Below are 19,981 nucleotides of genomic sequence, written 5' to 3'. Positions count from 1 at the left end.
GCAAAAGCCTCTGCTTCTTCTCTACAGTCATGTAAGATAGGTTTGGCCAGACAATGACTAGGGTAATGACGCTGACAAAGACTGATCCGCCGTAGTCGATGCATCACGGAAGCGCTAAAGCGGGGCGGGCACCTGGGCAGTCCTGCTAGGTCGTAAGCAAGCAGCCACCACGTTTCCTTCCAAAAGTCGTGGAGACGTCTTGAGTTCATGCAAGCAGGGCATCAACTTCATGTGCACGTCCTCTGACGAAACTTGGCACGAAACGTAGCTTGGTATCTACGTGGCTGGCGTCTTACGCCTGAACCATCCTAAACTTCCGAAGCATACCTACCTAGGTAGGTACCATTCCGGAGTCCAGCATCCCTAAGTTCCCAATAAAGTGGAGACCGGGGAAGTGAGTAACGTATTGAATGCCCTGTTTGATCCTTCATGTACCGAGTCGCTAATCGCTGCGCAAAGACACTGCATCAGATCTTACGTCCGTAAGGATTCCGGCTTTCCACTACCAAGCTTCAACAGCATCTCAGTCATGTCGAGCCCATCATTGTCGAACCAGAACGGATCTCAAGCTTCCCCACCAGTTGAAGCCGATAAGAGGACACAGCAGCCTGCACCGCGCGTTCGCCGCAGGAATCGACTCATTACATCTTGTCTCGAATGTCGCCGGCGGAAGTTGAAGTGCGACAAAGGCCACCCATGTACACATTGCACCAAAAACACGCGACAATGCGTTTTCATTGCCTCTGGACTTGATGCAAATGCTCAGGCAAAGCTAGCCGAGGTTAAAGAGCAGATGGGTCGTTTGGAGAGGAGTCTCGAAGAAGATGTTGCGCGCAAGACAGAAATAAACTTGAGAAATACTGCAAGCTTTTCTAGGGTTGGTACACTCCCTGGTCAAGAACAGTCAAGCGACCAAGAAGACGACGAGGACACTAAGGATCTCCGGCCGACACATCTCGTTACTGAAGATGCAGCTTACTATGAGCCTGACGACGATGTCAACGACGACATGGTCGATCTGGGCTTTCGAATGGGCAGAGTTCGCATCACAGAACGCATTGGAGGACTTGTTCGTCCAAGATTGTCGGATGAGGTGAGTCTCCACGTGTTTAGCATGTCGGATCAAACTGACACCTTCCTCGTAGCTTGCTACAACGCTTAAAGAGTTACCAGATCGCGAAACTCCGTCTCTGTCTGCCATCGAGGAAGACGCCGTAAACTGGTTAGCACCCACACAAGACTATGTCGCTCCATCTTCAAACTTTATGTTGGCGTCCGGAATCGACCAAACCGCTCTTGAGTCCCATCTGCCTGCTCGGGTCGTGGTTGATAAACTACTCTCTCAGTATTGGGTCGCGGTGCATACCATAGCCCGGACCGTACACCGCCCTTCATTCGAGCGACAGTATCAGAACTTCTGGATCAGAGTCAACATGGGCATGGAGCCTCGCGCATCTTTCCAAGCAGTGCTCTTTGCGGCTTTGCTAAACTCAGTCGTTTCAATGACCGATGACATGGTGCAAGTCGAGTTTGGTGTTGAAAAGCAAACCATGATAGACAGCTTCAGGGAAGGGACGGAGGCAGCGCTTGCGCGAGCCAACTTCCTACGCACTACAAAACTGGAGACAATTCAGGCTTTCGTGATGTACCTCGTAAGTCTGCCGTCCTAAAGCGCGTACACGACAATTTACCCTAGTCGTGACCGTTGACTTCACCAGACTTTGCTAATAACTTCCTATAGATTCCGCTATGTCGCAACGAAGTATCTCGCGCCCACTCTGCACTAACTGGGTCACTTATTCGCTTGGCTGAATGTATGGGTTTGCACCGGGACCCGACGACCTACAGCTCCTCGCCGGTTGAGATCCAAGTACGGCGCCTCATATGGTACCAAATATGTTTCCTGGATCTACGTACTTGCGAAGCTGTTGGCCCACGTCCGCAAATCCGGCTCGACGACTATGACACTCGCTTTCCGCTGAACATTGACGATGTTGATCTCGACCGTGCTGAGCGTGGTGAGGGCGGGATAGACGTCAGTAAAGATCGCAATCACTTCACCGACATGACTATCAGCCTCATGCGATTTGAAGGATACGAGATGCATCGCTTCCTTTGGACCGAGCGTCCAAAATTGGATCGCAAACGCGCTGACGGGAAGAGCGAAGTCACAATCACTTCGCTTCTGTCGCGTGTTCAGTCATTCCAAGCGGCTATGGAAAAGAAGTATCTCCCCATGCTGTCCAAGACAGAGCTATTACACGTTCTAGCGTCGGAGCTATACGGCATCGTCTCGAACCGCTTGTATATTTCCATCTTGCAGAAGTACATTACTTCTGCTCGCAGCCGAATGCCGGAGCGATTACGACAATTGACACTAAGCGCAGCGACCATGATTCTGGAACATGGCATGGCAATCGAGCAGCATCCAGTGCTATCCTCCTGGGCATGGATCGTCGGTGCTCTCCATCAACACCACTGCGCGCTTCTTCTCGTAAGCGAGATTTACGTAGCAAACCCGGAACCAGCAATGGAGCAGCGAATATGGAAATGTCTAGACTACTCGTTCAATCTGCCCACTGGACTATCCAACGTTGAGAAAACGAGAATGGTTTTGGAAGAGCTCGTCGGCAAGACGAAAGCCTACTCTGCCTTGAAAAGAGTTCGTGTTCCTGCCGACATGCCGCAAGCAGGCCTGGAGCCTCGACAACGCGTACAGAGGAAGGAGGGTGGACTTGATGGAAGCACGCAGTCGGAGCCGAGTACTTCTGGTCCACTTTCGCATTTACTGAACGGCAACGCAAACCTGCAAAATCTCGTACCGCCTTCGCCATCACCACCACAGACTTCTCGGGTTCAGTCCACGTTGGTACCCAGGCTCAACACGTTTCCTGGTGCTATGCCGACTGTAGACTGGGGTACCATCGACATGCCAGCGACAGTATCTGTTGCAACCTACGACGTCATTCCTGGGAATAGTCCAGGCAATCTGATGCCGACCACCGCACAGCAAGGTGAAAGTAGTAATAGTAGCCCGAACTCTACCATGTACGAGGGTGGAATGGCAGCTGGTTCTAACGGTAACACTGCGATGGACGCTATCAACGACATCGATTGGGTAAGTAACACTCTCGCCCCACCACACACTGGCATTGCTAACCATGATGTAGAATGATATCGAGGAGATGTTCGGTGATGCTGAGATGGGGGCGGGCAATATGCTTATCCCGCCTTTCGCATTTCCGTCTTTCTCAGCTTCGAATCTGCAGTGGCCGGCTTCGGGTCGAATGCAGTAACCTCATCTGGTACTATAAGCACCAATATCAACTCCGTTGTCGTATCACGCATTACTCCATAAATCATTGGTGACAGCTCGTCATACCCGTTTCAGTGTTCAGTGGTGGTTTGCTGTTGCAGATACGGGTTTAGTACGTTGTATTTAGCACCAACTATCTACTCTTTCACATACGACCACAAGCATTCCTCCATCCTTCCTTTCATTCCAATTGTAACTTCTCAGTCGCTTTTGATCCCACGAGCTGATATACTCAGCACCGGCCCGTGTTAGGGTCAGACCTACAATTAGACGTTGTTAGCTGTTTTTGTCCGTACAAAGCTAACTGTGTGTATACAAAAACTTACCGGAAAAGCCAGTCAGCAGTAACTTTCTCGCCGCCGGCTTGGCAGCCATTGACCTCGTCGGTCAGTCGCTTAATGCAGTCTTCATTCTTGAGGGTTAAGCCGCCTCGGCCTTGCCAACCCACAGCGAAATCAAACTTGATGCCCGCGGAAGGGCAATTGGCGCAAGCGTACTTGGTGTCGCCCTGATTAAAATAGCCTGCGAGCCTACCGCTGTTACAAAGGTCCCTGATAGCACCCCTAGCCGCATCTTTGCAGGCTTCGGTGGCCCATTTCTGGCCGCTGTCGGGAAAGCAGCGGGCCATAGTGACGGCGGCCGAAGTCAAGATAACGAGGGGTATAGAGGTTTTCATTGTGAAAATCGTGATTGGAGAAGAGTCTGGATTGAATATTGTAGGGTGATGACTGGAGGCTTGACGGCGTTTGGAAGCTTGGCTCTTCTACGGGTCAATCGGTGAAGATTAGAACGAAAGTCGCTCTCTTTGAAGTGACTAGCTGAAACGGTCTGGGAAATGTGTTCCGTGCAATTGCTATATAGACTAACCTTAAATTAGCACAGGGTGGACAAAGCGCTCTGGAACGCGGAGTGACTCCACAATGTCGGAAAGCTTGGTGTGTCATCCTGCAGGATAACGTCTTTCAGTGAGAGAAAGTGATTCTATTCCATTGGAGATAAGGTGCCTGTGAGTTGTTTTATTACGGCGGTTGTTCCATCACACGTGGATGGGCGTTGACTACTTAATGAACTATCTAAATGAGGACGACTGACGATCCACTACTTCTAACCAGCTTCCCCAGCAGAAATAATTCTTTACAAAGACCTCGTGTGCGAATGTTACATCAATCACAAGCACACCGCGCTCCCTGGATTCATCTGACAGTGCTGGCCCGGCTCTCCAACCTTACAACTCCCACCGGACGGACAACTTTGTAGCGTCCACATTCCACAATCTGCTTTCACCTGTCCGCCATTAAACGGACATGCCTCCCTGATTACTTTGAATGGGTCGGTACAAGCATTCTGAACATCTGGCTGAGACTTCCCTTTCTCCGTATACAACAGGTTGCAAAGCTCTGGGGCGTTCGCGTCCATGGTGAACGTTGCGTCGTAACGATTGTTGTTTTTGGGATCGCCATTTCCCCCTGAGTCGGCCCCGACTTGCGTCCAATTTGGTTCAGTGCCGGCACAGAATTTGCTGATTCGCTCATCAGTCATTACTATAGAGATGATTCGATCCGCATCGGTAGTCCCGTGGCTTGGGAAGCACTCTGGCGTTCCGACGTGAGGGTCGATAGGGGTTTGAGCGACTTTCGACGGTACTGGTGTGGGAGAGGGAGAAGATGATGCAGGAGCAGTGGGCGGGGGCGCGGTAGGGGCATCGGAAGAGGCTGAGGTGGTATCGGGAGAGGATTCCGATTTGGTATCGGGAGGGTCGTCTGGGAGTGGGCCGGAAGGTTCGATGCCCATGATCTGCTGGTAGTCAGGTAGTGGAGGGTCTCCAACGAGAGTTACTGTAGGCATAGGAGCGACTGATGAAGACGAAGACGGAGATGACGACGTTGGAGTCGGACCATCAGTCGTAGTCGGACCATCAGTTGTAGTGACATCAGGGTTTCCACTTGGCTGTTCAGGGTCACTATCGCTTCCAGGTGGTGTTGAAGGAGGTGTCGCTCCCGGTGGTAGAGGACCACCCCCGTTAGGCACTGTGTCCATTGTCAGCTTCGTTCGAGGCAAGTGTTTCAGCCATGCTTACCCCATATAATTCCACCAGCCCCGATGATTAGAGGAATGACAATGATTGCGCCACTAGAATCCGTTGTGGTTGTCGAGGCCGTCGTTGCTTTTGTTAAGGTCGCATATTCGGGAACAGTGGAGGGAACGAACTGTGTTATTTAGTCAGAAGACGGATCAAATTGCTGCTGTCTGCAGTTGACTCACAGTTAAAGTCATTAGACTTCCAGCCGAATCCGTCTCGGTGAGCACAGTCGACGTTGAAGATGGTGACGGGGTTGAAGATGGCGACGGGGTTGAAGATGGCGACATGGTTGAAGACGGTGATGGGGTCGAAGACGATGAAGGGGTCGAATACGATGAAGGGATTGAAGATGGCGACAGTGTTGAAGACGGTGAAGGGGTCGAAGATGGTAATAGGGTCGGAGGTGGTGATAGGGTAAGGGACATAGGGTCTTCCGGGCCTTCAACGCCATTCTCCGGAAAGATTATGTCGGCGATAGTGTAGATGAAGCCATTGAGCGACCAAACTCCGCCCCAATAGTTGTCGTTCTGGATGCATTGTTCGATGATGTTCGAGAAAGCTTCGTTGCAATTCTCAATGGGCCTGGTGGCGTCTTCTCGTGTAACATTGAAAAGCATCGAGCGTGCATTGTAGGTAGCGATTTTGCTGTTCAGTGTGTTGTTCAGTGTATTGTTTAGTGGTGGGAATCCACCAGCACAGATGATGCCGTTGGGGTCGTTCAGGGCACCAGAAAGAAAGCTGGCGATGTCTGCGCCTGAGGGGTCCCCTTCTTTGCGGGGCTGGTTCGAGTCGCAATCTGCTCCGTTGACGAGGGAGATGTTTGAAACAAGGAAAGCAAATATCAATATGGTTCGGAATGTCCACATAATGGAGACAGCGTTGGCGATGTAGTTTCCGTGCGACGACAGTTCGGTGGGTTTCTGGGCATCAATGAGTTTCGTTGCAGTCTTCAAGCTTCTTCTGCTTTTAAACGCCAGGACATACCTTGATGCAATCCAAACAGCTTCTCTTCTTTATTGGTTTTGTGTGATCCTCACCGAATGTATCTCAGTGGTTGCTTATAGCAGCTCAACAAAGCGAGGAGCATCGGGAAAGTTTATACCTAGGTATTCCACTTTCCAAACTTCCAAGGCTGATTAGAAGCACAGTGGGGCCTTGACTAATTTTACTTTGCGATTGAAACAGGTTTGGGGGCTGTAAGTCAACGTAAGCTGAGTGCGGCCCCGGGGGTTTGATTTTGGCCCCGGAGCTGCTGATACCTAGGTACAAATGGGTCCTGGATAATTTGACTATGCGATTTTAATGGAGTTAGGGGCTGTAAGGCAACGTGAGCTGAGCGCAGCCACGGGGGGCGTAACTCAGGAATGCCACTCATGGGAGAGATGATACCTCATTGGGGGAATCTCAAACTTTCTGCCCCCATAGTCTTACCTCCGAGTCTCAAGTATTCCAGGACAAGATCTACAAGGCTGGGTTAAGATTGTTTCCCGGCTTCTCAGCCGTGCGGACTAGCTTTGGGGTCCTTCTTACGCAACATCTTCACACCTGGGCAGATGCCTGCGAACAAATTTAGCATGCAATGGCCACCATATATGATGGCATTCCTCTCGCCCTCTGGATTCGAGATCACATTTTGTGGCAGTTGCTCTACAACTCCCCATTCAGCATATCCTTTAGTTCTTGAGCGTTCATTCTATCCTCAATCGTCTCTCCCGAGGTCATCATGCGGTCTGAACTATTTTGTTTTCTCTTTATGAGCATTCAGGCAGTCCACGTTTCGGCATGGGCCCTACATTCCAGTTGCACTGGTGAAACAGCAACTCGAGTGGAGAACACCATGAAAGTTGTGTTCGAAGTCCTGGATTACGCTTCAAAGCGGGCACAAAACACACAATACATACAAACCGATGCAACACTCCTACAAGACCTTCTTGGAGCGCCAGATGAGCACGACCAAGCCACTCTGAATCTCGCACATAGTAAGTTTCCTAATTCTCCAGCCCTGCCCAGGTGCGCAAGGTGATCTGATCCAATTTCTGACTTCGTCATGTAGCACAGTTCCAGGGTGCTATAGATACTACAGGACAAAGGCAACCGCCCGATCGAGGTGTCCTGATATTTTGCTCGGACGATCATCTCACATACCCGGAAGATGGCTTTCGGGGTGTGTATTTCGACAACGGCGATAACAGGCAAGCGCAGGTTCGTGCCAAACCTCCCGTCCCTGGTGCTACTGGACCTTGCAAGGGCAATCTTCGTGCCTTTGTTTACCCTTTTGGGTTTAAGGATGGATCGCAGCCTGGTGGCAACGCCGTGGTTCTCTGCTCGAATTGGGATGGAGGCGCAATTACATCAACCAAAGATGTCAAAGGCGAGATCGGCGATTGGCGAAAAGGTGGAGACTTGAGGAGATATTCTCAGGGTATCGAAACAGTGGGACAATATCTGAGCTATATGATCATACACGAGTTGATGCACGTCGCAAATCTGCAGCAATGTAAGACTTCACATCCAATTGCATCTCGATATAGACAACTAACAAGCCCAATAGGTCCAGCGGCACTTCCAGACGGCAACATTGGAGAAGTGTATGGATACGAGAAGATCGCTGGTCATGCACCCGGCGCTACAGGTGGCAGTCCTCCTTCAGCAAACAACCGCCAACACAATGCCGATTCCTTTGCGTTCTTAGCATCTGGTATGCATCACTCTTTCAATTCATTTTCCAAGAGAAAATGCTAATTCCAATTCAGCCTGGTACCTGAATCTGTATAAATGGACGAATGGTGCAGCAGTTCTCACAAAGAAAACCGAACGTCCGCCGAATGAGTTGTAGTTGAGAATGGTGTTGGTTTCGAAAGAAACTTCTAGAACCGCCAGCGTAGTTCTCAGCAACTTCTCTTTCGTATACTTCATTGGCAGATAGGGTTGAGAGTTGAAACGGGGGTGTACTAGTCAACGTAAGGACAGAGGTTGTTCAAGCTTTTGTTACAAAAGATACCCAGGCAGTCTTATTTCCTGTGATAACAATTCCAATATTTGAACCCGAAATGAACTTACACTCCCGAGGTCGCCTCATTCGAGGATATGGCTAAAAGGTCCTAGAGCCCACGTTCACGTCCGGTCGTGTACTTCGCATATTTTGATCTGGATGTAGGGTGCAGGTCTGTTCAGTCTTTTTGCGCTTCTTCGTACCTACCTAGGTAGGTACTTTAAGAGCAGGGGCACGACCAGCGTAAAATCTAAAATAAGTGCGCACAACTTGCACCCCTGCTCTTCGAACATCTCTCGGTCACTTGTAACAAACGTCACGTTGCACGCAAGCCACAGGGGCGATATACATCGGGCTTAGTAAGCTGAGAATAGACCTTGGAGTATAAGACCAGGCAGCCGCCCGCCATTTCTCCGACCATCGTCTACCAAACTTTACAGAACAACCAATACCACACAATGGCAACCCAATCAAGCGTTGAGGCGAACCCTAAGTCAACTACTATCGTAGACGCAATTGCTACCCCGCCGCTACCAAATTGGAAGGAGCTGCGCGACCTTCCCGCGCCTAGCGGCCCACTGCCCGAAGACGACGAAGACGATGCGACTAGTAAAGAGGAAGCCTCAAAGCCGAAAGAAGTAAAAGAAGCCAAAGAATGCGAGGAAGGAGACAAGAGCGATGAGTAAAACGGCATACGTACTGCATGTGAGAAGCAGGGCAGCGCACGTAACGACAACCTCGCGTAGGCTCTACGATGAAGTGCTATCTCGAATCCAGCCCTGCTCGTCTCCCGAGCACCACACTTTGGAACATGCGGTCCCTTCGTGACTCCACAGTCGCACTCATACCTCGCATTCTCGGATTAAGCGCCTCCATAATCAAAGCACAACTCTTGATCCGACCAACATCCCTTAGCGTCTGCGAAATAATGGCATGCCGCTTGCCAGTCGTTTTATTCAAGGCTCCACGTTCGGATCACAAGTACATTCCATAAGCGCGTCCAATTGCCGGCCGTCGAAGGGTCCATTGCGCAGTCGCCTGGAATTTGGAAGCGGTATAGCAAGGACTCGGCTCGCAGCACGGGAAGCGGAACCAGTTCATGGACATCTCTTCCGAAGTGGTGACCGGCTTGGTGTTGGTCGATGGTCTGATGTTGCTGAGATGGTTTTGTTACTTCATATTCACCACCACCCGCCCATTCTTCCACATACGACCATAGGATCATGAGAATTAGGCTTCCCGTCCGCTCAGCCATATACAAGCATGATACCGGCGCATTAGTACTCGGGTGGGTGACCACCGGGGAATACGCGCTGTTGTATGTTTTTGCAGTTGTGATGAAGTTTTTTTGCATGTGGGGCGGCCGGCGTTGTGCCGAATAGAGACGGTATGGAGCCAAGAACACAGCGAAGACGACATGTGTACAAGCATGTAACTAGCTTACAATGTCTTCATTTTGCTGTGCTGTTTAGTTTAAGAGGTAGGTGCTGTTACTTTTGGAGAGGGACGAGGTACTTGGTCGCGGTGACACTGTTGTGATACGCGCTTTACCAACTTAACCACCAAAGAACACGTGGCCCAATTTATAAGGCAAAGAATCTTCATCTGGAAACCGTCACTCAGAGAAGTTGGATAATATTTTGCTGCTGCGTTACATCAGCTCTTGCGGCTCCGTCGATATTCCACCTACTCACACAGCAACGACGGAACAAAGGAGATCTATCACCATTACTATCAAGAACTTTAGAGTAACTTCTGCATCATTCTCACTGCATCTCTCATACCTTGCTATAGCAAACTCGTATAACTTTATATGTACATAACTAACCACAGCACCCTACTATGTATCACCCCACCACAACTCGCATAGCCATACCCTAACAAACACCAGCAGAGATGTTCCAAAATACAGCCGCGAAGCTTCCCTACCTCCGCAGCTCAATCCTGGATCACCTTACGCTTCTGAACCCCTGGCCGGGAGGTAGACTGAGCTTAGTGACATACCCTAACATCGATGACACTTGGGACGTGCGCGCTATAGTAGTCACGTCGGACGAACCGTACGAAGCAAGGTTACTAGTCCATGTGAACGATAGCCGATGTGAGCTGACAGGGTTGCGGCAAATGCTACATTTGCTGCAAGAGGCTCAAAGACAAAATCTTCAAGAGAGGATAACCGGCGATATACTCATCAGTGCGGGTATTGGGATTGGACATACAGACGTATTAAGGCCATCCTATGGCTTGAGGGGGCCTGCGGTACCACGAAGAGAACAAGAGATGCCATTGGGGCACACGCCGCATAGGACACGGCAACCTCGCGCCGAATGGGTGGACGACGCTCATTATCGTGAGGGTAATCGGGGCGAAGCTGTTCCGCATTGGAGACACGAGATGGATGAATGCACTGCTGCTTCTGAACATTATCAGCGCGAACTAGAAGAGCAGGCCGCATCGCGATACTAGGGGCTAGAGGAGTCATTTTGTTTCACTTGTAGCTTATCTTGACAAAATGATGTATTTGGTCAAGACCCTCCATGGAAAGAATGCGTAATCCTACATGTGACTGATGATCGGGAGCATTGCCGGGATGCGATTGGATCATGAGTGGCACAGGGATGACGGAGCGGTTTTGACTTCATGTGTGAGCGTTAGAGTCACATGTAAATGACGGGAGCCATATTGACGCGGTGGCTTGGCGTGACATATCGTAAAGTTTCTTGAAACACCGCACAAAGGCTGTAGTATGCCATAGTCTAGGCTTCGAAGCACTGGAAGCATACAACGAAGTTATGCTTTCTTTGGAGCCTGCTCGGTACTTGCGTAAGGTTCAGCTCCGTTCTAGGGCTTATTGATTGGCGGTACGGAACGAGTCCCGGCGGAAGTGGAAGGTTCAAGTGCGGCAATCGCACAAGAAGTCAGATCTAGATCCGCGTCAGACAAACCCCTGCTGGGTATTCTTGTCTCGCAGCCCGGAAGAGGTACGTTTGATGTTGCTCTTATCGCCACTGTGGGGAAGATAACGCGGGTAAAAGAGTTTCGAGATTGACCTCAAGATAGCGCATAGTGATGGCGCGTAGGACAAGAGGCTAAGATGGATGATTGTGGTTATTTCTGATACAAGTATTTGGAAGTGAGCGGCACTGTCAATCCCCCTTGCTGTTCGCACTATAGACTGCCAAGTATAGGGTTCGCGCTGCGGCGGCGCAGGTGTGCCGCTAGACGAAGAAGCACTCGCAACTTGACATGTGAAAGCCGTGTGTATTTTGTGCCAAATGTGTTGGTGGTGGCGCGAATACCAACGGGCGATCGTGGAGAGTATAGAGTTTCGGCTATCTAGGACGATGGCTTATCGTCGGGCCTTCCTCGAGTGTTTGAAGACGGCGCGGCAAGGTTAGGTTGCGAAAAACAAGAGATCTGGTAGCAGGGGCTATTGAAAGTGAGTGATGATGCATGGCTGGGCAAGCGCGATAGGCGACTGAGGGGTGGCTCCGTATGCAGGTCCGGTCTTGGTATATTGGAACACTGCAGCGTGTATAGCCGGAGCGACAAAGGAAAGTGCGCATCCCGGGGTTGGTCACGCTACGTGTATAGAGTGCGCCTTCGACTCAAACTGCGGTTGCTGATTTCTGGATTACTCAAAGTATGAATGACATGACATGTTATCGGAGCGGGTGCCCAAGATCAGAAGGTCGCGATGTCAGGATCTCAGGCGGTGGAGGGTTGTGGAGGGGTGTTCCCTGTGTACGGAAGATTTCTGGTGACGCATCTGCGGGCTCGGAGATATGAGCACTAAGCGAGAATTGCAGTACAACGTGTCCATGAGGCAGTTGCGATGGCGGGTCTGGCAGCGACGTGTTAATACCAGCGTGGGCAGGAATAAGGTCGGGATGAGTTGGCGCTCGCGGATTCAGGGGGTGGTGAGTGGTGCCGTTGGGCAAAAGCAAGTCCAGCAATGCATTTCTCCACCGGAGGGGTGGTGGACGAAGAGCAAGATATGCAGGAAAGCGGAGTTGTGGATTGCCCGCAGGAGGCGCGACCCGTGGTCTTACGCCGTGCAGCAGCCTCCGGGACTTGTACCTTTTTAATTGACGAGCCGAGCGTCCGTCTGCACAATTGCTGTTGGATAGGCAAAGATAATTACTCCAGCCGCGTGCGGGCCTATCAACGCGCGCTGGAGCGACTTTGTGTCAGCTCGCTATGGGTATACCGAACGTTTTAAGAGGCAATGGGAACAGGAACAGGCCGGGGGTCACCCTATTGACGGAACCGCGTTAGTGAACAAGTGAACAGTGCTTGGGGGTCCTGATTTGCCGTGTGGCTGCAGGATGCCAATGGCTGGTGGTACACGGCAGCGTTTCATGGGCGCGACCAGGAGGCAGGCGCACACAGGGCTGGTCCGGGCGCGGGGACCAAGACGTGTTGACTCGCAGGCGCGACCGTGTTGGATGCTTCGGTCGTGGGCGTGCAGGGGTGCCACGACAAAGTTTGGGATGTCCTGCACCGGCATCTCAAAAGTTGCTAGCTGCCCTTCTCCTGCATTGGGGCACGCAGCCAGCAACGCTTCTCTGCCCCGAACGCGTCGTGCGACCGCGACGGCGTCTGCTGTTCTCCCTCCTGCCCTCCTGTCCTCAGATCATTGCCTGGGGACTGAGGCCTGCTCCCCCATCTGGTCGAGATCCGCACCTAGTGCTCGCGCGTGGCTCCTCTTGGCCTCGTCCTGCAACACGACCACCATCGTCGTTTGGAACCCCTGAAGCCCCGCAACCCTCTCGTAAACTGAGTTTAGAGCCTCCGCCGCCTGCGCGTGTCATGCGAGAGCGACTGCGAGACGCCTTACCTCACCCCTAGCATCGTTCTGCCGCAAGCCGCTGGCTTCCCAGGCTGAGGAACGGCGCGCCCAAGCAGCATCGCGCCATTGACCACCTCCGTCACCTGTCCGTGCCGTCTGCAGTCACGGCACGCTGCTCAATTGCTCCTGCATAGCCCTCAGCGACCTGTCTGGGCTTTCCGGAGAATGCTCCTGCGCCCCAGTGTGGGAAGGTACTCGACGCTCACCCTCACACAGCGCCCATCACCATGGCGGATTACTCACAGCACGAGGGCCGTCCCTCCACGCCCACCGGCTCCTCGAGGACCTTCCGACCGAACGGGTCTATGCGAGCCCTCAACACCAACCCGCCCAAGCAGGAGACCTTCTTCGACGATGCCACCCCCGTAGACCGCTACAACGACTCCTCCAAGCACGATCCGCTCCGGGACTCGCACGACCTCTCCTTCGCCGAGGGGGGTAACGTGAGAGACTCTGTCGTCGACAACATGCTGCTCTCGCTCGACCAATTCTCCACGGGTAACCTGTTTGGCGGCAGCTCAGGGCCCCAATACAACAACTACGCCGAAGACGACTTCTTCCTCAGGGACAACTCGTACCGACCGCCCGGCGCCCGCCATCGCGGCCACACCTACGCCTCGTCACGCTCCTCCGACTATGACCTCAACCCCGACGAGCACTCGCGATACACAGTCCACCACTCGCGCGCACGACGAAGCAACAGCAGCAACAACATCGGCTCGCCGATTCACAGGAAGGGAAGCACGCGGGACATGTACACGGGCCGCCAAGGCACCGGCCAGTATGGCCAGCTCCCACAGGCGGGCCATCTGAGAGGCGGCAACAAGAAGGGCAGCATGGGCAGCGGCTCCTCGAGCATGGACTTTGGCCAGTCTGGCATTTTGGGCAACCAGCGTCTTGGTTTTGGGAAGCGCTCAGCGAGTTTCGACCATAGCAATGCAAGCGACCGGGGTAGAGTCTCACCTCTCAGAGTTGAATCTGTTTTGGACCGTGGCAGGGTTGCCTATCAAAACTATCCCGATGAATACGATGCCGCTCCCGAGCCCACCATCCCGGCTGGCCCTCGAAGGGTCCAGGAACCACCGCAATCTCCCCTCGCTCTACCTCCCCAACCAGCCTTCGCCGCGCCACAAGGACCGAGACCTGGCCGGAGAGGCAGCGTGCGTTCCAACACAAGCTACAGGACGCTGCGCAAGAACAAGAGCCAGCCTGGACCAAGCATGAGAGCCCAGGCGCAGGAGTTTGTCAACGCCAGTACCTTGCGGGAGTTGCCTCCTGTGCCATCATGGCATGACCCGTCCGCTCCCTCACCGTCTGTGGCCGCGAGAAGTCCCCTGTTCCCTGTGCAAACCCCAGCCGCGCCCAAGCCTGGCTTCTTCCGACGTGTCTTTGGCGGAGGCTCCTCCAAAGCTTCATCACCACTCCCAACCCCCACAGGCCTACCGACATTGTCGCAAGAAGCTTCAACACCCGTCTCCACCAAGCCACAGACGGCCGACGTCAACTCCATGTACTCTGCCGCACGACCCCGCACTACCCCCAATAACAGCAGTCACATTGCTACGCAAATAAAATCGTTACCAAAAGCCCCTCAAACCGCCAATTCTTCGCATGGAGATGGCCAGGCATTGCAGCCCCCCACATTGGGCAAGAAGCCATCATCATTCTTCCGCCGTCGGAAGAAGTCGATATCCGAAAACACAAAACCTCCAGTTGCCGCTCTCGAGATCCCTCAACCAAACAGACCGGTCCTTCCGCCACAACCCAGCCCCGGAGTTAGTAGTCTGCGCCAAGTGATGAACCCCTATTTGAACGATGCAGGGCGCGCCGTTGAGAGACCCGTCGACGCGCGAGATGAGCAGTCGGGCGACGCTTCCACGAATGGATTCTCACCAAACTATAAACCACACAAAGATGCAACAGTCCGCACGATCAAGCCGACTTCGCGTGGGGATGACCAGACACCGCCTGCTTCACGAGGAGGGAAACTGAAGGTTTCTGAGACGAACAACACAGGCAGTCCGAAGTTGAAGTTGAAATTGAAGCACGCAAAATCTGTTGCCCAAAATCAGCAAGAAGACACTTTCCTTGCGGATAGCAGCGGCAATGAGGACCGCAGTGGTCGTGCAACACCAACGGGAGAATACAGTGGTACCGAAGAAGCACGGAGGCCAAGCACAGGACCCACTCCCTCATCACTCAGACAATCTGATGGAAAAAGCAACCGCAAGCCATCTGGCGATCACCGGGCTGAGCTTCTGTCACCTCTCAACAACTCAAACTCTAGGAGCGGGTCAGTGTCACAATCTGCTTCAGAGGTCGAAGACGAAGGTTGGGTCATCACCGAATCAACCGACAAGGTACATCTTACCAACGGCAAGAGCCCGGCGGCGAAGCGCGTGTGGCTCGACACCACTCTGCCAGACACGCTTGGCGACACTTCTGACGATCTCAAGCTACCCTTGGAAGGTGCGCGATCGTCCCAGCAGTCACTCGACAAGGTTTCGCCAGACGCCAATACTCCAACCTCACCTAATGACGTTTTCCACTCTGCTACAAGCCTGCCTATCGTGCAAGTTGAAAGCCGCGAATCCGACACCATGCCTGCCATTGTCGAGGACCGATCGATGCACAGCGAGCCCACTGATGCTGAGCGTGAACGCGCATTCCAGATCTACAGCGGTGATGATTCCTCCAGTCTGAAGGCTCAAGCAGCTGCCCTGCTGGGCGATGTCACCCTGTCCAGCACTCGCATGCGCAAGGCCTTCATGGACCTCTTTGACTGGACAGGCATGAATATCCTTGCCGCCATGCGTGACCTTTGTGGCAAGATCATTCTCAAGGCCGAGACGCAGCAGGTTGATCGCATCCTCATGAGTCTTTCGGAGCGTTGGTGTGAATGTAACAGCAGCCATGGCTTCAAGGCAGTCGGTAAGTGTTCACTTCGACGAGACAATATAGTAAGCTAATCCACTGCAGATGTTGTGCATACGATTTGCTATTCCATCCTGCTTCTCAACACAGACCTTCACTTGGCCGACATCGAGTCGAGAATGACACGCAGTCAGTTCGTCCGCAACACGCTCCCGACCGTCACCCGCGTATGTCAAGATTCGGTCAAGGCTGCAGGAGAGGAGACACTGAAGCCGCAACACGCCCACTTCCGAAGACCTTCTCTCCCGTGGAACGACAAATCAGAACCCAACTCTCCAGGCGCCGAAGCCACCACATTTCCAGCGGACGAGGAAGAGCCTGTGGAGGCTAGGAAGACCCGCAGTCGTCTCTCGATTCGCCCTCCTGCTAGGAGTGGCTCAGAGGGTTTGCTTTCTTTTGACTCTGCAGTGTCAGAGTCCAACACCCTCGTCAACTCTCCATACAATGGCCCCATGCGGGGATGGGAGTTCCAGATCGAAACTGTGCTCAAAGAGTTCTACGATTCTATCCGCAAGCAACGCTTGCCTCTCCACGGATCTTCTGAGCCTGTTGTCCATCACCAGCCTTCATCTAACAATCTCTCTGTTAGCAACATGCTACGACGCACTCCCAGTGTGCTAAGCAAAGCACCTTCCGACAATACCAGCTACCGTGGTCGGTCACAGAACGACTTCCGAAACGTGGGCAGTCGTTGGGCCTCTAAGAACCGCTCAAAGCAAAGATTGTACCCTTCGTCTACTGTAGCATCAAGTCGTACTAGCCTGGACGACGGATCAGTGTGGAGCCCTGCTGGATCCAGCTCTTGGAGTCGCTACTCTTACGGCAAGACGGGCACATCAATGTCGGTCGACTCTCTTGGCTCGCACTTTGCAACTGGCGACTATCAACAGGCTATCGGCTTTGCCAATGCTCTCAGTCAAGCTATCATTCGCGAGGAAGGTATGACTATTGCTAGCGACGAAGAGTTCTCCCGCGTCGCCCCCCTGTTGGAAGACGAGACGCTCGAGCTTGTTGGAGCACCCTGGGCCAAGGAAGGTATTCTCAAGCACAAGCGACACCTTGATTCCGTGGATAGGAAAGCAAAGGATCGAGCCTGGAATGAGTGCTTCGCTGTTGTTGAGAAGGGCTGCATGCGTCTGTTCTCTTTCAGTATGAACTCCAAGTCAGTTCGACAGAAGAGCAAACTGCGGCCGTCTGTGGGCGGTGTTGTAGGAGGCGGCAACTGGATGGACAATGCGGAAGCCCTTGACAGCTTCCCACTTCGACAGACAATCGCCAGCGCTCTCCCTCCCCCAGGATACTCGAAGACAAGGCCCCACGTTTTCGCGCTGTCGCTGCCTACAGGTGCTGTCCATCTCTTCCAGGTCGGTACACCAGACATTTGCCGAGAGTTCGTGTGCACCGTCAACTACTGGTCCGCTCGTCTCTCGAAAGAGCCTCTAATGGGTGGAGTCAGCAGCATGGAATATGGTTGGGGCGAGAACGTCATCAACCCAGCTCTGATCCGACAGGACAGCGCACCATCTGTACAAGGCCACATGCCCCGTCCCAGTGTCACAAGCTCCCTTCGTAGTTCGATGGACCATGCCACCGGCACGCCCAAGGCCAGACTTCCCGGTGACAAGGTGACCCTATCTGACTGGAGCCCACCGGCGTCCAGCATGATGGCTAGTACCCTGATGGAAGTGGACCAGCTTAGGGCTCTTACCGACTATGTTAAGAACATTGAGAACGAGCTCTCGCACCACAACGAACTGAGAGCGCCGTTACTCATTGCCGTAAGAATCACCTCTCGACTATACATGAACGTCACTAACATATTCTTAGTTCTCTCCTCGCCACCCTAATGCACAGAAGGCCATGGCAAACTGGGAGCGCAAGTCGCAGTACCTCCTTCGTGAGATTGTCAAGTTCCGCACCTATATCGACACTCTGGCAACTGCGCAAGCGCAGAAGCAAAAGATCTACGCCGAGCGCGAAGCTCGTGAACAGCAAGAGCTCGAGGAGGCAGAGAAGGAAGCAGAAGCCAGTGCGAAGAACACTGAAGATGATGGTGCGATCCAAGCTTCCGAGCCTGCTCCATCCAAGACCCTCCCGAACCCTGCTCTACCAGCAGCTTTCCTTTTACATCCATGATCGCCAAATTTTTATTTCGGCGTACACTGACGATTGATTTCTTTGTTACGAATAGTTACCCCCTTAAAGCGCACGATACGGCGTTTGCGTCTGCTTCATTCGTCGAAACCGAGTCTAAGACAGCGTCCGCACTCGGTGGCTTGACGCACTGTTATACCTATTGTAATCTGTACGAAGTTCTCACGTTTGGCGTCTCCAGCAATTTCCTCGGCTTTTTCTTTCTCGTCCCTTCTTCTTTCGAACGAACACGTACGACCACCCCAAGAGTCTTTTGCATCGGACTTCACTCTGTACGATTATATTCGCATCTAGTCATTATCAAGCTCGGGAAGATTGATGATCTATATGGTTACTTTGGGACGGAGCTCGCTCTAATTTTTCATCCTTAGACTGGGCGGGAGTGCACGATGAAGAAGCAATTGTTCGAATATTATACCCCATGTTCTCGAATAGCATACTTTGAACACTATCTTCCCATGACACTCTTGACATCACCGCGCGCATCTATTCCTGGTGCATCGCCGTTACGTGCATGATAGCTGGGAGAAGACGCACACTTCGTTCATCGCACAGCTTGCATGAGCATGTCGTTACATCACCTTCAGCTACCCTGCACACCTCAGCCTTAAACTACTCATAAGGCTACGATAGCTCGATTTACCACAGCCTGCCAGTCAATGTAACCCCATAGCCACCACCACGACCTCTATGATGCCATTCAAAGAAGCCCATTGCGCCCACTGCTCACCACCACTGCAGCTAGAAACTCCAGCGCGCTGTGAAACTCGAGCAGCGTTGCGCCTAACGCATACACCGGCCCTCCTCCCTTTCCAATCATCGTGGATCGTGGACCAATTACCATCGGCCCTCACTGTCGGCGTGCAGTGTCCTGCGCAAGCCACAGGAAGGGCTAGACTCTCTTAGCGCCAGCCTTTACAAGCAGCGCCGCTCTGATGTAAGGACCGAATTGGACAGAAGGATGCCAGAAAGGTTTCTTGCAGATGCGTACAGTGCATCAAGGTGGGATCGCGTAGAGGGGTATGGGTCGGATTGGGAAGCGCTGAAGACGGGGTGTTAGGTATGTAGCCAAGTGATCTCGTACACCCTTCGCGTTGCACGCCCCATTCGGTAGGGTGCATGGTGCCGTCTTTTTGATCTGGCTGGGGACGATACAAGGCTGAAAGAAAGACTTGGATGAATAGGGAATGGGAAAGGGCCGCTTGATGTCGGAGCGGGTTGGGGTTCTGGTCTCGATGGATGGGGGTCTACATTTGATACGAAAGCTTTGTGTAAACATAGTTGCGAACGTTAACCGGAACTGAAAAAAGCAAAAGCAACAGCACGTAAACCGCCGAAAGCATCGCAAACTCTCTCTCCAAAGCACACGCTGTAGAACAGCGTTAGACCAGTCCAGCTCTCAGGAAACAGATCTGCACCTAGTTGGACCCCGGTCCTGGGGATCGTCGGTGTTGCCGTCTCGCGTACGAGACCGGACGAGCTAACTAGCCTTGTACCTCGCCGGCATCGTGGCATCCCACACGCCCCCATGTCACAAATTGCGGAAAGCAGACGGGAAGAAGACGGACAGATTGAGCGTGCCGGGCGGTTAGACGAATGAGAGGGCAGAAGCGACGGGAGACTCGGCACTGGGGTCTCGTCTTGCATAGGAGG

The 19,981-nt window shown here is 52.8% G+C and overlaps 5 protein-coding genes across 5 annotated transcripts; 3 read left to right on the top strand and 2 right to left on the bottom strand.

The window, feature by feature from the left end:
* Window positions 1-657: 657 nt before the first annotated feature.
* J4E78_002350 (uncharacterized protein) lies at window positions 658-3,296 on the top strand (the record flags this gene model as incomplete). The annotated part of the gene is made up of 5 exons (XM_049362997.1): window positions 658-678; window positions 767-1,093; window positions 1,146-1,652; window positions 1,742-3,118; window positions 3,171-3,296. The coding sequence occupies 5 exons, from the start codon at window positions 658-660 to the stop codon at window positions 3,294-3,296; spliced, it is 2,358 nt and encodes a 785-aa protein (XP_049225589.1).
* Window positions 3,297-3,548: 252 nt separating this feature from the next.
* J4E78_002349 (uncharacterized protein) lies at window positions 3,549-3,944 on the bottom strand (the record flags this gene model as incomplete). Its single annotated transcript, XM_049362996.1, has 2 exons — window positions 3,549-3,576; window positions 3,643-3,944. The coding sequence occupies 2 exons, from the start codon at window positions 3,942-3,944 to the stop codon at window positions 3,549-3,551; spliced, it is 330 nt and encodes a 109-aa protein (XP_049225588.1).
* A 1,584-nt stretch (window positions 3,945-5,528) lies between these two features.
* On the bottom strand, window positions 5,529-6,790 carry J4E78_002348 (uncharacterized protein; the record flags this gene model as incomplete). Its single annotated transcript, XM_049362995.1, has 3 exons — window positions 5,529-5,835; window positions 5,898-6,353; window positions 6,786-6,790. 3 exons carry the CDS (start codon window positions 6,788-6,790, stop codon window positions 5,529-5,531), a joined length of 768 nt encoding a protein of 255 aa, XP_049225587.1.
* A 443-nt stretch (window positions 6,791-7,233) lies between these two features.
* J4E78_002347 (uncharacterized protein) lies at window positions 7,234-8,232 on the top strand (the record flags this gene model as incomplete). Its single annotated transcript, XM_049362994.1, has 4 exons — window positions 7,234-7,375; window positions 7,450-7,893; window positions 7,948-8,094; window positions 8,150-8,232. 4 exons carry the CDS (start codon window positions 7,234-7,236, stop codon window positions 8,230-8,232), a joined length of 816 nt encoding a protein of 271 aa, XP_049225586.1.
* A 5,235-nt stretch (window positions 8,233-13,467) lies between these two features.
* J4E78_002346 (uncharacterized protein) lies at window positions 13,468-18,310 on the top strand (the record flags this gene model as incomplete). Its single annotated transcript, XM_049362993.1, has 3 exons — window positions 13,468-16,171; window positions 16,220-17,952; window positions 18,002-18,310. 3 exons carry the CDS (start codon window positions 13,468-13,470, stop codon window positions 18,308-18,310), a joined length of 4,746 nt encoding a protein of 1,581 aa, XP_049225585.1.
* Window positions 18,311-19,981: the final 1,671 nt, after the last annotated feature.

The sequence above is a fragment of the Alternaria triticimaculans genome (genome assembly GCF_023758025.1).
Source record: "Alternaria triticimaculans strain BMP 0046 chromosome Unknown scaffold_2, whole genome shotgun sequence".
NCBI lineage: Eukaryota > Fungi > Ascomycota > Dothideomycetes > Pleosporales > Pleosporaceae > Alternaria > Alternaria triticimaculans.
The sequence above is the reverse complement of the archived record's forward strand: the minus strand, read 5'-3'. Positions and strand labels throughout refer to the sequence as shown.